The sequence below is a fragment of the Rhopalosiphum maidis genome, chromosome 2 (assembly GCF_003676215.2).
Source record: "Rhopalosiphum maidis isolate BTI-1 chromosome 2, ASM367621v3, whole genome shotgun sequence".
Lineage (NCBI taxonomy): Eukaryota > Metazoa > Arthropoda > Insecta > Hemiptera > Aphididae > Rhopalosiphum > Rhopalosiphum maidis.
Genome location: NC_040878.1, coordinates 13,355,387 through 13,371,797, shown reverse-complemented (window position 1 = coordinate 13,371,797; position 16,411 = coordinate 13,355,387). Strand labels below are relative to the sequence as shown.

General features: G+C 25.7%; 1 protein-coding gene across 4 annotated transcripts in view; it reads left to right on the top strand.

Annotated features, from left to right (window-relative positions):
* The window catches only part of LOC113552887, a 95,217-nt gene that overhangs the window by 53,693 nt on the left and 25,113 nt on the right, over positions 1 to 16,411 (top strand). For all 4 annotated transcript variants that reach the window (XM_026955887.1, XM_026955888.1, XM_026955886.1 and 1 more), the window contains one exon: positions 15,261 to 15,328. In XM_026955887.1, coding sequence (XP_026811688.1) covers positions 15,261 to 15,328 — 68 coding nt within the window. The remainder of the gene's footprint in view (positions 1 to 15,260; positions 15,329 to 16,411) is intronic.

Here is a 16,411-nt window from a genome sequence, read left to right as displayed (position 1 = left end):
GTATTTATAAAAATTTTAAAAATTTTAAATGTTACAATACAACATATAATTTTTTTTTTATTATTATTAAACAAATTATACACGGTATAGAGCAATATATAATTATTAAAATTGAATAAAATAATTTAGGTAGAATAACAAGTGATTAGGTATGCATCTTTTTTTATTTTATAATAAAATTTAAAATTTCGTTCATAGTGAAAATATTGTTGATTGTATTATATTAATTTTCAAGATGTATTTCGAAAAATATCATTAAAATTATATTCATTACATTGCATTATATTCTTCTTCTACTATACAGACTGATTTATTAATTATAATTTATTCGTCTTGTAGAAATGGTATATTATTATTATTATACTTTGAAAATAAATTATCGAAATCAACAACTATATGTGATTAAGTTTTTGTCTGAAACAAGCCTTTCTTTTAATTTCATCTAGTTATAAGTACTTGCACATAAAATATGAGTCATTTAATGGGGTAGAGTATTTTACTAATTTTATCAATAAATTATTTTGATTTAAAAAATAGATATATACTACCTACATTCACAATTTAAAGTATCTGAAACATCACTATATGGTGAAAAAATTTTAAAACTTCATTTTATGAAATGTTTATAACTTTATAAGTATGGTCGTATGGGTATTTCACAAACAATGAAACATTTTTTTCCTCATAAAAGTAAATGTATACCTATCTCAACCGTGGATAAGGGATAACACTTATATTATACAAAATAATGCATTCTTGGTTGTAGGTGCAGTGGAAATATTTTTAATCACCGTAGTCGTATATGATATGCAATATGCATATACCTATATAATTATCAGTGGCTGTTGTAGTGGGAAGTTAATTAAACAACGACGCACATACGCTCTTCCATAATACTTATAATAGCGACCGCATATTTAGATCGCTGTAAAATATAAATAATTACTTTTTTATTTTTTTTTCTACTGAAAAATTGATCCGAAAGAGTATAGGATGTTTTATTGCCGTTAGCTGAATTGAAAATCTTCTACCAAATTTTTTCATTTTCCTTAAGTAATATTGTGAGTCGTAGATACGGATTTCACTGCCGGTTCAGATTTCCGGATTGTTGAAGCCGACGTTGGTAGGGCAGGATTTCCGGAATTCCATCAAACTTTAATCCCCGCCTGTAAATAGGTAAACATTTTTATATAATCTTATCAATTGTATATCATTTAATTAATTTTACTAAGCACTTCAATTTTAATTGTAATTTTTTTTATAAGTTCTGATGCCGGGTGACAGCTATAGTGTACCAGTACGAATTAACAGTTATAAAGCAAACATAGATATTGTTGGAAAATAAAATAAAATGTAAAATATAAAAGTATTCAAACACACCATAGTATAATCCTCAATAAAAAATTATTGTTTATTACTGAATTTTGAATTATTTAAAATTGATTTTAATCATAAATTATATATGATGTATAATATAATTTATATTTGTATAGAAATTTGCGTATAATTAGATATTTGTAAAATAAATAAACGGTTTTCAGATGTATAAGCTACACTCGAAAGAAAGCACTGAATTACATATAAATCAATGGGTTTTATATAATCAACCTTTTTTTTTTATCAAGTTTAATAAAATTAATATTTTGCGTGTAATTTGAGAATCACCCACTCTTTTATGTCAGTGTTTTCAATTTATGTCTATTTTTTCATTTGATTAATTTCCATAAATATAGATTGAAATTACTCAAAATCATCCTTTATTATTACCGTAAGAACATCAGTTAAGATATTGTAAAACTGTCAAGTGTACAATATATTCATTAAAAGATAATTATAAAATGTAATATAAGTATTATAATACAAAGATGTTATTTTATAGATACCTATTAAATTTGTGCAGGGTAACGGAAAATGTCTTAATATATTATCATGTTCAATATTAATTCGGAATTTAATTTAGTATAAATTCAAATTGTGTATTTTTTCATATATATTCTAACTTTTTTAAATTTAATAGAAAATACGAAATTTTCTTCCGCTGATATTCACTTATTTATAGAATAAATTAATGTTTATATAATTATTTTAATTATAATAATCATAATAGTGGTTGTGATATTGTAAATGCAATACCTTAGATAAAAGTGTAAAACTATTTAGTTTGTTATAGAAAAAACTATATAATACATTACTTATTGCCCGGGATAAATACAACAATAAAATTAATTTATGTGGGTGCACATGTTTTATAACGGTTTAAGTTCTATAGATTAGTACAATATTAACATTTTTATGCGCATTAAATGAGCAATTTAAAATATGAATAGATTTCGATTTAATCCTTGTTCTAACTTTATCGTGTAAACTTAGTAGCTACAAAAAAAGAAAATTCAACCTAAATCATCTGATTGAATAGTATCTATGACGTATTAATTAATTATGTATGGAGATAAAACATTCGATTAACATCAATGCATTTGCACTGATTTAGAGGTTTCAGAACACAATAATAAAACAATATACAACTATTTTTGGTCAAATGGCAAATACAATATGTATCAAAAGTCTTCATCCGATTACAAATTTATATAGCTTTGCAAACGTTAGCCACTAGTAAACGACTCATATACTAATGAAAAGATTAGATAACCAAGTTTATTTTAAGTTATCTTTTGATTAGTATATGGGTAATTTACCTGCAGCTAACGATTGCCGAGCTATATAAATTTGTAATCGGATGAAGACTTTTGAAACACTCTGTACATTGCAATATATTAAGTATTTTTTTTTTACATAAAATTAATAATTTATTTTGATACCATATTAGTACTATAAACTTAAAGGTCAATTTCGACGTACTATAGAATCGTATAAATAATCTTAATATTTTGAAAACATCATTTCGTGTAGAAAATAATAATATAGAAATACTTAAAAGTTTTAAGTTTCTACGGTAAATATTTGCTGATATACAGCAGTATAACGAACATAATTGCATCAGATAATTTTAAATGATGGATGTGTTTTTTGTGTGAACGTATTTGGGGTTACTTGGAGGAACAGTAAAAATCTTTAAGATCGAGGGTGTTTTTTGGTTACAAATTAGATCTAGTTGATACTTATTATTTTGAAAGTCGAAAAGTAAAAAATATCAGTACTTTTCCAAAATAATCATGAAAAAATAAAAATGGGTAATTTGGAATCGCTTTGCTATACAATAAGTTTCAAGTGAGTCATTTTTATGAATGTCTTAAATTTGAATTCAATAATAAAGTATACAGTTAAAGACTATTTTTATCTACTCGTGGTATCAACGCTCTTTCAGCTGATAATGTAAGTTTAATTATACATACGATTAATTTTATCCTCCAATCAAGCTTCCTACTTTAGTATTATGAGCTTTACCTTATATATGTTTGAATATAAATGATATGTACCCAGCAATTGTCGAGATATTATAATATACTTGTTGAAATCTCATTAATTAAAAAATAAATAAATAAATAATGAAGTATTATGCACGAAAAATGATTCTGTGCGAAGACGCTTTGTTAGTCTATATCATTAAGTATATTTCATGATGATAATAATTAATGATATAGGTAATATTATATGTGTTGGTTTGAACAAAAATTAGTTCAATTTATTATACTACCTATAAAAATTAAATAATTTCGTGTTTTAAGTAAATTATAAAGTGTCTGTGCTTACTATCGAATTCTTATTTAATATATCTATCATAATACCCTATTTCATAGACAAATTACACTCGGACCCACTATACAACAAATCGAATTTATTAGTTTTTGACCATATCAATATCAATATACATGAACATTTTATATACAAATAATTATAAAACATTATTGTAGTATTATTTTAAATGTTTTTAAAAAAGTTTGTAGTTGTAGTTTATTTATATATTATATACTACATCAACTAAAATTTTTAATAAATTGTTTTTATCGTAGTCGTAAAAAAAATGATAATATGTACTAGAAACCTATTGTACAACACAGTGGTTACCTATTTGACAGATTTTTCTTCTTGTTTTGGCTATTTTTTATTATTAATTCTGAATTATTTAAAAAAACTACTTTTATGCTACCAACTTCGTTCATTTTGTTACTACTAGAAAAAGAAAAAAAAACATATTGCAATATCAATACATTCATTGATCTGTATTTAAAAGTATAATTAAAATGTTAATCTAGATAATCGTATGACAAATAAACTTGTAAAAATTGAAATAAACGCACATTTAAATCAATGAAACTGCATATTAAAGAACTTTCAGTGTATAATGTAATTAAATCTACTTTCTAGTCTTAAAACTAGATTACATAATATACTACAATTTTAACATAGCTATTAAAACATCGTATTAGGTATCACAATTTACAATTAACTCTGTTCAATTTATTATTATTATTATTTCATTTTTATGACTATAATATTTTTTTTTATATTTCAATCAAAATGAAAATAATCATTAAACGTATACGCCCAACACATTATAAAATCTTATTACTAAATCCACTACAAACGTTTTTGTGTTTTATGGATCATCGCATTCAAGCTTATTTGTACACTGCTGAATCAATGATTTACCACATCTCCGTTGACCTACTTGTCTACCTTTTAAATATTTAAACTATAACTTCCATATTAATGTGGACTGAAAATGCCGTTGATAGCATATACATTTCTACCTGTCAAAGTGAATATACCACAGCAGCTTAAATTTAAAAAGAAAAGGAAAAACATTATACGCAGGTAGTAAAATTCTTACAAATCGTTTATGATGCAGCCCTTCTGAACAAATGGAAATAAAACATAGATTAAATACTTGTATAAATTAATGTTGTGAACTTTAGATAGTTAATATTTCAAATTTCTTAAATTATTAATACTCTTGAAAAATCACGAAAGCGAAAATGACAGGGATTAAAGCCAGTCTTTAAAACAATTTTGATTGTGCTTTGGCTGTTTTGAGTAACAAATATTTTTCCAGTATAACTAAATAATCATTTACAATATTACATTAATTTTATGGTTAACTATATATTTAAATTAGAATATAAATGTGATTGGAATCAATCAAGTGAACTAAGCGTCAATTCTATGTATCTCATTTATGTGCATTTTATATGCATAAATTATTATTATTATTTTTTTTTTTTTTAAGAAACCAAATAATTATTTAACTAAATTACAATATATGTATAATATTGTACTCGTTTGTATATACAGGTATTGAATATGTATTATTTTACCGTGCCCAGGTCACGTAATAACAAAAATTGTTATATAGCACTTAAATAATCGATATTAGACCTCTCTGAACGTAAAAAACATAACTGGATTGTATAGTTTCTACCTTAAATTTGAATTATTAAAAAAAGGATTTATTCTACTAGGTATTAAATTATTTTTAGTTATATACATATATTATATATGTATATATTTAGTATGGTGCTATTATTTTATGAAGAATTATTATGTAGTTCAATAGAAATGGTAACTACCATAAATATTTTAACTTTTAAAATTTCAAATATGTTTTTTATTTCAAAACTGGATGTCCATGAAATTTGCCTTGTCACTCTCTACAGTCATTTTTCGATCATTAGTTGATTATTATTGTTCTGCAAAACCTTTTTTTAATTTTTTTCCCTTTAGCTTATAAAATATCTAAAATTGTTGTATTTATTGTGGACCTGTTAATTAGGATTACTTTAAAATCCAGGTTAGGTATTTCTTTAAAATAAACGTATAATATAGCGGTTAGAATGCCTATGTAACATTATGCTATGTAGTTTGATAATGAATTAACGTAGAAATTTAAGGTTGGAGTTGACTGCAGTAAGTATATAAAATTAAAGGTCACATTGTAAAATATATAGTATTATGTATACAATATAATATAGGGGGTTTTCTGTGGATTTTACAAGTTTTCGTTACAATATACCAGATATGTATAGATATTTAATTGATAATTTAACAGGGGATTTATTTTAAAAGAAATATTTGTTTTTAAACAAACTAAACTTGGTGTAGAATCTTGATTTTCCGAACGAATTATTTTAACGCATTGCTTTTAAATTTAAATACGCCCGACCGACCTGCTGTACCCAACTTTTTTTTATCTCTGAGTTATAAAACGAAAATCTTTAATTGGTTTATTAAATGTATTATATTCTGAATATATTTGTAATTATTAATAAAGGACTTGTTTGAATGACAAAATACAATACCTACAGGAACAAATAAATCTACAGTAGTTCAGATTACAAGTGCTTTTCCTCTTAAAAACCTTATTATCTTTAATAAAGCTGAAAACTTTTTTCGTATAGTATCTACATAAATAAATTTAATATCCTTTGATCATTATAATATTATATAGCGTTGATGGGATACAGATTTTACAATCCGTTAAATATTATCTTCGTTAGTATACAACAATCCAATATTTACGTAATAACATAGATAGTCACAGAATATATAATAATTGAATATGTTATTCTGTGACATAGTGATGGCGAATGATAATAGCTCTACATTATTACCGCTGTAATCTACTCGTTTTTTTATTAAATTCAATTATTTATTTATAATAAAAATACAACTTTTATGTATTCAAAAACGATGGCTTATAGTAGTTAGTGGTCCATTCAAGCACAGGAACAGTATACCATGTTTTGTGGACGTTATCGTAACAAAAAAAAACCCTTTACCTGGAGTCTGGAAAATAAAGGGAAAGAACCATTGATTTTACGCGAACCCAATACAAAAATGTTATGAATGGAAAATTTTACTGCCCTTTTAAATTTAATCAATAAATTTTAGTAGTGGAATCCATTTATCAAATACAAAAAAATAAAGAAAAAAATGTTTGTGCCATCGTAAATTTTGCCTTGAATAAAGTTTGGAGTCTCTTTGAAAAATTGAACGGTCCATTTAAATTTTATTTTTTTTTTAAACCTAATATACAATGATATAATATATAATAATAATAATATTTTTCGAGGATAGCTACTCGAAACTTTTAACGTATATTATTATTTTTTATATACACAATGACATTTTTAAATGTAATGTTTTCTGAAAAAGTGTATTCAACCAATATTGTATTAGTGTATCACTAATAGTAAAATAAATTACTTAAATAATAATATAACGTCGTACCTTACCTAATTCCGGTGAAATCAACGATATACAATAAGCTGTTCTATTTCTCACCCCGACGAACGCATTGTAGTGCAGCTGATCAGCATGAACAAAATAAAAAATTCCTAATTTACTTATGCCGTGGCGTAAATATATCATAAATTATAGCCTGATAATCAGTATCGCTTTGCAGTAGCATCGTGGGGGAGGGGGTACCTAACATTTAATATTTTAGAATTATAGAATTATTTACTGATGAAAAAAAACATTAAACTTTTAAATAATTATGCAAGAACTTGAAAAGTAATTTAATAAAAGCATTTTTTTTAAAGTCATGAAGGGGGGTGTCCAGGCATAGAGAACAATCCTCCCCCCCTTGACAGCAGAAAAAATATATGCCGTTGTCGTTTTTTGTATGCAATAATTAATCATTGAATTAAAATTTAACACATACATTACAGTTACTTCTTTATACTTATTTTTCATTTTAGAATATATTTTGTGAGAAGGTGCATCATATCGGTAGTATTAATGTGAAATCCATTCGAAAAAATTACAGAGATAATGTATATTTAATGATATTAGAGTAAGTTAGTCGTGATATAATTGTTACATTACTTGGTAGTAAAGATAAAAAAAACGGTGTATAGATATTTAAAATTACAGAAGTATTTTATGACAGACGACAGTGTCATTATTATTCAGTATATTATAACGACACACATAATACCTCACAATTAAAACTTACTAGTATTACGATCGTAGTGTATTTGTACTCATATAACTGAAATACTGACGCACGGTTAGTGGTTACCTACATAATAAAACACCAGAATCATTTTTTATTTAGTTTTTTTCAATTTGTTGTGCCTGATTCTTGTTTATATATTATATTTCTTTTGCCATTCAAATGCTATTACATTTTGTTCATAAAATAACGTGTATTATAACTGTAGGTTATACGTTGAATTCTTATATACAAACGTGAACACCATTAAAGTATCACACTTTTTCAAGGTGTTTCAAAACGATTTAAATTCATTTATAATAAACTGCATGCAGACATTTAGGCGCGAATATTATTATTAATAAATAAATAATGATGTGCGTTAGTGAAAAGTATAAATAATCTTTTGCAAATATTTTAATGTTAAAGAAAATAAATTTAGTTTTAGGTAAGTATACAAATACAATTAGTAACCGTTGTACGAGAGTCAGTTGAAAAATAACATAAAAAAAAACAGTAGGACACGTTTTAATGAACTTATTAGTTATTTTCATTTGATTCAAGAAAAGGTATCTACTGCCAAATTATTTTCATTTTCCATACAGTGATGCCAACATTTTAATTCATTGTTTGGTGAACTCCAGGCTGGTCATATTATATTCTTATACTTGTACACCAAAGAAGTAAAGAATAGTCTATTCTTTAACAGCTGTCTTAACTTCTTTGTCTATGCTGAATCGATATTCATTGGTGCGAAAACAAAATGCTCAAATACTCAAGACGATAATGTTTAGAGACTGGAGAGAGTTCCCATACATTCCAGTCAAATAAGTCGAGAAGATTTACTGTGACTTTTCGGAATATGACGCTGTAATTTTATACAAAAAAACTGATTGTCTCTGACAACTACAACTATATATACTGGCAGTGACGTAGCCATGGGGCCACGGGAACCAGGTCACCTTCTGCCCCAATGTATACATAAAAAAAAATGTATTAATAATTTTTTTGTCTGTTCTATTGGTTTTTAGTTTATTTTCGTAAAATAATATTTTATCAGTATTCCATGATATCAATATCTTCTGTGAATAAACTCTTTAAGGCGAAGAGCATAACAGCTGTAGCTCATGTACGATTAAATCGAAAAATATGCCTAATGTGGTTTTAACTTATAAGTTTACAACTATAAAAATAGATAATATAATTATATTGATAGCGATGGACTTTGTTCATGGTGTAGGCAGCAGATCTTCACCATCACGAATTGTATCTACCGGATTATAAATAAAAGTTAGAACAATTGTGCTCGATTGATGTGGTTGTATGCTCAATGGCCCCCTACCTTCATACCATAACTGACGAATCTGTGTTTTAACTGTCGTGTATAATAATTGTATAGGTATTTGAGAAATTTTAAAAAAAATTATTGATATTATTATTATTTATTATTCATCCATAAAGGTTGTTAGAAAATATAATTTATTTTACTATTTTTTTTTCAATCAGCCATGTGACTTTTTTTTTATTCATTTAAGTGTTCTATTTAAATGTATCCGTTGCGCAATTTTTTTTTTTAATTTGATAAGGTTATCTATGACCTATATCACAATGTATAATTTTACATATTATAAAAAAAAGTATTCATAGGTGACACTATAAAAATATTTTTTTATTTTTTCTCCTCTTTTTTTTTAACAATTCCGCCAACGTTATTGCATCCTGGTCTTCAATCTTTCTTCATTTATCTCGGTTTTATTGACCTACACAAATAGCATTTTTATTTGAAAGTGAAAGATAGTATAATCTCTTTACGGACCTTTTTAGCAGACCACAAAAAAAAATGTTTTAATCTCCTACACTGACCTTTTTATTTGGCTATTTATGTTTAGATTTTCGGGATGTTTCCAAAAGCTCAGAATTCTATGAAAAAAATCGTATCACCTACATGTTTATATGAAAAAAATATTAAAGTTTTTACATTTTTACATAACAATTATTCAAGACAATAATTTGAGTGGTCATCTGGTTTTTATTGATAATTCTATAGATTTGAAAATGTGTAGTTTTATTTTACATTATATTGTATAACTAATTGTCTTTTATCAAGATTAATAATAAATAAAATATGTTATTAATGTTAATTATTGATAAAAGAAATACTTAAGTGTATAATATCACTATATAAAATCATAGTTTTAAATTTGATTGAGAGCAATTCATAATTAGATTTGCCAATCCAACAAGGCAATAATAAATTCACTACTTGTTTATGTTTTATATACCTATTTTGTATTTGTTTTTATAATCGTTAAAATTGTCCACCATGAACTGCTGTTTTACTAATATGATTTTTGTTATAAACAGTAAGTTAATTCTATACACTGTGTTAAAATTCTACTAGTAGTTTAAATTTAAAAAAAAATGTTAGTACTTACTGGAAACATTTTTAAACACATTTAATATAATATAATATTTAGTATTCTTATCAACATTGTAGCGATAATAATATAATATCCTATTCTCAATAGTCTATTAATATTATAATTTATAATAATACATTGCTATCTAATTGAACTAGATGCGGGTTATTCTAAATTTATAATAGCATAATAATGTTTGTGGTAACTGTGCATAGTATAATATAGTATCTAGTTATGGGTACAACATCTACCAGTTGCGTCATAAAGATATAAATTACGATAAATTATATATACAGTATATAATTTAGTATTAGGTATATAGTAAATGTTTGTATGGTTGTTGTTTGGTATTGCATTTATCCACCATGGGTCATCCGAATGACCGTCTGGTTGTATACCTGTTTACTAATTTGACGAGGATTTCCTTTATTTGGGATAATTTCAGAGACCCTTTTCAGTGGCCAATTACCGTATTTCTGACTAAATACGAACCGCTACCGTCTTTTGTGGCACAAAATTAGTACAGATTATAGTGCTTAACTGATTACAGATGTGCGGGAGGTCTGTTACTCTATGATAGAATATCATTATTATATAATTAAATGTTCAAATTCAGAAATCATATTATATTACTAAAAACACCATTAAACAGTAATAATTATTGTAATTACTGAAAAAACAATGAGAATAATATATATATTTATCGATACTTCTATTGTTAAAAATACATAGTTATAAATAAAAATAATACAAAATTATATAAGTACAGTTGAAAAAGAACATATTTATTCCGCTCACTCGTCCGTCCATTCATTGAATATTATACCAAACCAATCGCATTTTTAACCAAGTGACAAATAAATAAATTTTATGATAGTACATCGTATACTGTAATATAAAATGTTTACGTAGATGCTATAAAATGGTGTATACACATAATGTTGGTTATGTATAACTTGAGACAAAAAAAAGAAAAGAAAAAAATCAATAATATTAATAGTCGAATTTGTAGTAAAAAAGTCTTTCTATCAGTAAAACTATCGATACAACATTAAAAATGTTATACATACAGGGTGTTTAATCAAGCATAATCACCTGCCATTTTTCTTCAATTATACAGTTGTTTAAAATCAGCTGATTTTAGAAATTTTTAAATATAATTAACGTTTTCAAATGCTTGAGATTTTTATGCTTCTTCAGTGATCGATATTAACTACTCTTTTTCGGACAAGACCCCCCCCCTATTTTTTCTGTATATTATTTAGTATTTTGCAGATACTTAAAGTACAATAAATACTAGATCAAATATAACATATTTTTTTATTTCATTTTGGTAAAACTATTTTTAATGATTATTCATTAGTATAAACATTTAAATAATAGAAAACCCACTCTTTAAATTTTGAATTAGGTAAATCACAATTTTCCAAAAATATTTTTACTGTAAAAAATGGTGATTATTTTAACAACATGACAAAAAGCAGAAGCTTATAACATAATAGGACATCTTCAAAAATAATCCCAAAAGATGTATGTGATCGTTAAATATATTAACCAATTCTAAAAGTCAAAATTTGAAAAAATTCATCATAATAATAAAAAATAAGGGTTATAATGTGTGGCAAATCACCAAATATATATAATACATATATATTGGTATAGTTTAATTGATAAGGTAGAAATTGTTAGTTTCTTGTTTACATTTTATAAAAATGTTTAAAGAAATCAGACTGATGGTGTCATATGATTAACATTAGCTCTATCGCAAATGATGCAGTCCTGCAGGTACAATGGGTTGAAATTCACTTTTTAGGATTTATTTTCAGTTGTAATTTTCTTGAACCTATAAATTTGACCATGTTCATATTCAATTGATTTGATTTGATGAATTATTTAATTCCAAATGTACAACTTCAACAATTTAAAACTGGATGTGTATGTTTATATGACTACATCGAACATCATTAATCTGTAGGTTATAATATTATATACGATATACTAATACTATATAGTATGATTTTCTGATTTTCTGTACATGTATAGTTATGTATAGTTATTATATGTTTGTAATATAATTTGCATTGCTTAAATAAAATATAAAAAAAATATAAAAATGTATAATAAAATAATTACTTGGACAGATTTTGATATTAAAACTATATTACAGAGGTGGGCAACTTATTGCATCTTGAGAGCCACGTGTGGCTCTTGTCATTGTCAGATGTGGCTCACGTCTTATTTATAAATTTAAAATTTACTTATTATATTATTATTATTAATTTAAATTTTTAGGTTTTAGGTATACATTTATTAAAAATTATCAAATTATATAAAATGTATCTATAAATATTTTTATATTTTGGTTCTTGGTATCATTTATTTATCCACGTGGCTCTCAAACCTATTCATGTTGGCCACCCCTGCTATATTACAACTATAATTAATACTCACACAAATACAAAAACAACAGATTGCCAAAAGAAAAATTACCGTCTTAAAAATGTTGAGCTTTGTATACCTACCTATTATAATACACAATATGTCAAATGTGGTTACTCTCACAGCTGAAAGTTTTAAGATTCTATAATAAATTAATAACTATTCAAATTGTTGAAAGTAATCAACTGAAACCAATACTGAAACGTTTATAAATTTGACTTTATTTTTTTAAACATAAAATATTTTAATTATATTTAACACATTTATTTTGAATACGATTATCAAAAATAAGTATAGTTAAGCTCAAAAATAAAAAAAAAGCTTTATTAAAATCATATTTATTAAGAAGTATTGTTGTTTCAATAAAACTAAACTAAGAAGATGTAATAGGTAAATACATACGAAACATCAAATCACTGTATAACATGAAGTTTTAATAATAGCTATATTAAAATACAATATGTATTTAAACTTATGAGTTATAATATACCAAGTATAATTATATTTTGTTGAAGTTCATCAAAACTTTTTTTTCAATTTGTAATAATTGTTAGTAATCTGTACACACACATATATTACATTATACAATATACTATAATAAAAGTAATTTATTTGTCAATTGGTTAAAAATGTGATTTATTTGGTATAATATTCAATGATGGACGGACAAGTGAGTGGAATAAACATATGCTTTTTTTTTAAATAGTCTGCCACACCACTAATCCTTGTTTAATAATTGTATTTATATTCATGCAGTTAATCCTATTACTTTTGTATATTGTACATATATTTGATGCGGATTGTTCTATTCACTATTTTCCTTTGAATAGTTTGTAAACAATTTATTTTTACATCCCTAGTGTAAAAACTATTTGTATATTAGCTTAATACGATAAACTTAATATTTTTACAAATGCATGGTATTTTTAATGTTTTTGACGGATTATAATATAATACCTATATACGTATTCAAGCGAGAAATGGGAAAATTATTTTTCTGTAATAGACCGTTATATTCCAGTTCACACGTGTTTTAATAATGCGTGTCAGAATCTATTTTGACATTAATAAAAAAAAAACTTTAGAAAATAGCGTTTTCCATAAAAAAGTTTTTTTGCACTGAATATGACGGATTTTTTTATAACTTTCAAAAGAAAAATTTTTTTTTTTTTAATATCTAATCAAAAAATGAACATTTGGTTTTGAACTCAAATTATTTGACACTTAGTTGTTTTGTGTACATTGAGAAAAAATGATAATAATAACTCTCAAAAACCCACGACGTAAGTTTAGTATACCTCCTAATATACCAAATAGAAAATAATAGGAATTTCAATGAGTGAACGACATCGATCAAATGTGGAAACTCACGAATGTCCAAAGAAAAAAAATTAACTAAACTCAATGAAATTGAAGCAGTTTACAATTCGTTATTATTCGTGCCAATAAATCGTTGGCTGGTAGCTGTTTCGAGTTGAGACTTATAATAATGCAAAAAGTGCTCTATAGTACTTGTATATTGATTCGAGAGTCGAGCGGTCGTGGTTCCGCGGAACTAATAAATCTTGATGGTACTGGTCGCAGCATCTATAATCTATGCATTTATGCAAAAAAAAAAAAAAATAAATAAATAAATAAATGATAATAGTAGCTTTGTATCACTTATAGCGTAGCTATTAATCGATACATGTTTATACGTAAATACGTGGGCAAGTACGATTATATCAGTGGTTTTGTGAACGAAAATAAAAGCGTAATACGTATCAAGTCCAATAAATACGATGAAATAATTGCATTTCACCTATACTATATGCTTACCTATTTATAAATTAGTTATATAAACTATTAACCTTGACGTAAATAGGTTAGCTTATTAATTTGTTTGCTGTATTTGTATCCATTATAGATAACAACGTTTTGATCATAACAATAAATAACGAATAGCTTTTTTCACAATAAAAAGGTAATATGATTCCTTAAGTGAAAATTCTAACTATCGGTAGTACAATAGCGTATACACAGTAAATGTCCATAGTGATGGTGAACAAGTGTTATATTAATTTATAAATACGTATATGTCTTATGAACACATTTTAACGTTTCTATATAGGTAGGTAGTGAATATATCAATATATGACATGGATTTGCACAAACTTGGTTTGTTTTCTTTTCATTTACGCGATTGAAATGTTCAATGTAATTTTTTTTTATACTTGTGAAGATAGAACGTTTATTTTTGGTCTCGACGGATTCCACGTTAAACAAGCATCGCGGTATCTACCTAGCGTGTAATAAAATAATAATGTTAATACAATTTACAGCAGAGTTATATTAGTCTAAGGTAGTAGGTACTTACCTATTGCGAATTCTCGTGGGAAATTCGATTAGATCGGTTGGTTTTACGAAATAATGTTTTGGTGTGTATTTGTACTACCTTGTACTAGCTATTTTATGTTGTATAATAATAATATATAATATAATAGTGATGACTGACGTTGTTTCAGGTTAGAATACAGTACTTTAGGAGCACCAGATACCAACCAGTTCAAAAAAAGAATACAAATACTAAAAGGTAAACTAATACAGTAATGTTTACGGTGTAGTCCATTACGCTCTAATGTAAATTATCATAGTTTAATACATATACCACAATACCGCGAAGATCGTAGATATAAATAATATAATATTTCTGGTTTATATAACATATGTAAATTAGTTACGAATACAAACCACTTTCCGGGGATGTGTTTATATTGATCTAAAATTATGGGGAAACTGAATCTACATATTGGAAGTCCTGGGGCATATCATTCGTCATTCCGTCGGGAAATTATATATACGGAAATCTTGATCTGCGCATTTATACCACATTTGTACGCTTATTTCTAGAAAAATGTATATTAAAACACAAGTATGAAAACTAATAGTGTATATTCATTTTAAATTTGTTTAACACGCGTGTTTTTACATTGTTATCAGATATAATAATATAGCAAAGAATGATTGTTGTACGACCGTTGAAACATTTCCAACGGACAACATTTTACACTGATTTTTATCAGGATCACACTTCCGATTAGTCAGATAATAACGAGAACATATGATTAAGATCTCTTGGCGGTTCCCATCAAGTCTCACGGTTGTTAAAACACTTTTTTTCGTGAAATGCTAATAATATTATTTAATTTCTACAGTGTGTTACCAAACTGTATAAACAGGCTGTGTTTTCAGTTATCTTTAATCACGACTATTGTCATTCATTATTGTCTCGGTACGAAAACGAATAATAAAAATACCCTAGTTATTTAGCATAAAATCGTAAATTCGTTATTACAAGTACCGATGTGGCGTATTATAGCTATGGTGACCAGGCGCACTGTTTTTCGTAGGACAGTATTCTTTTTTGATGCATGTCCTAGTGTTCTTAAAAATAGTGTTAGGTACATACAATTTTACTCTTTTTTGAAAATATTATGGTTCGAGCTATTACAATCTAATTGGTTGGTAATATAGTTAATTTAATTTGTTATTCGTTAATATGTTTCCTACATATTGACAAAGTTTCATATTTATTTATTCAAATTTTGCACATGGTATTTTTACCAAATAATGTACTTTTTTTTTTAAAATTTTATATCTGGTCACCATAACTATT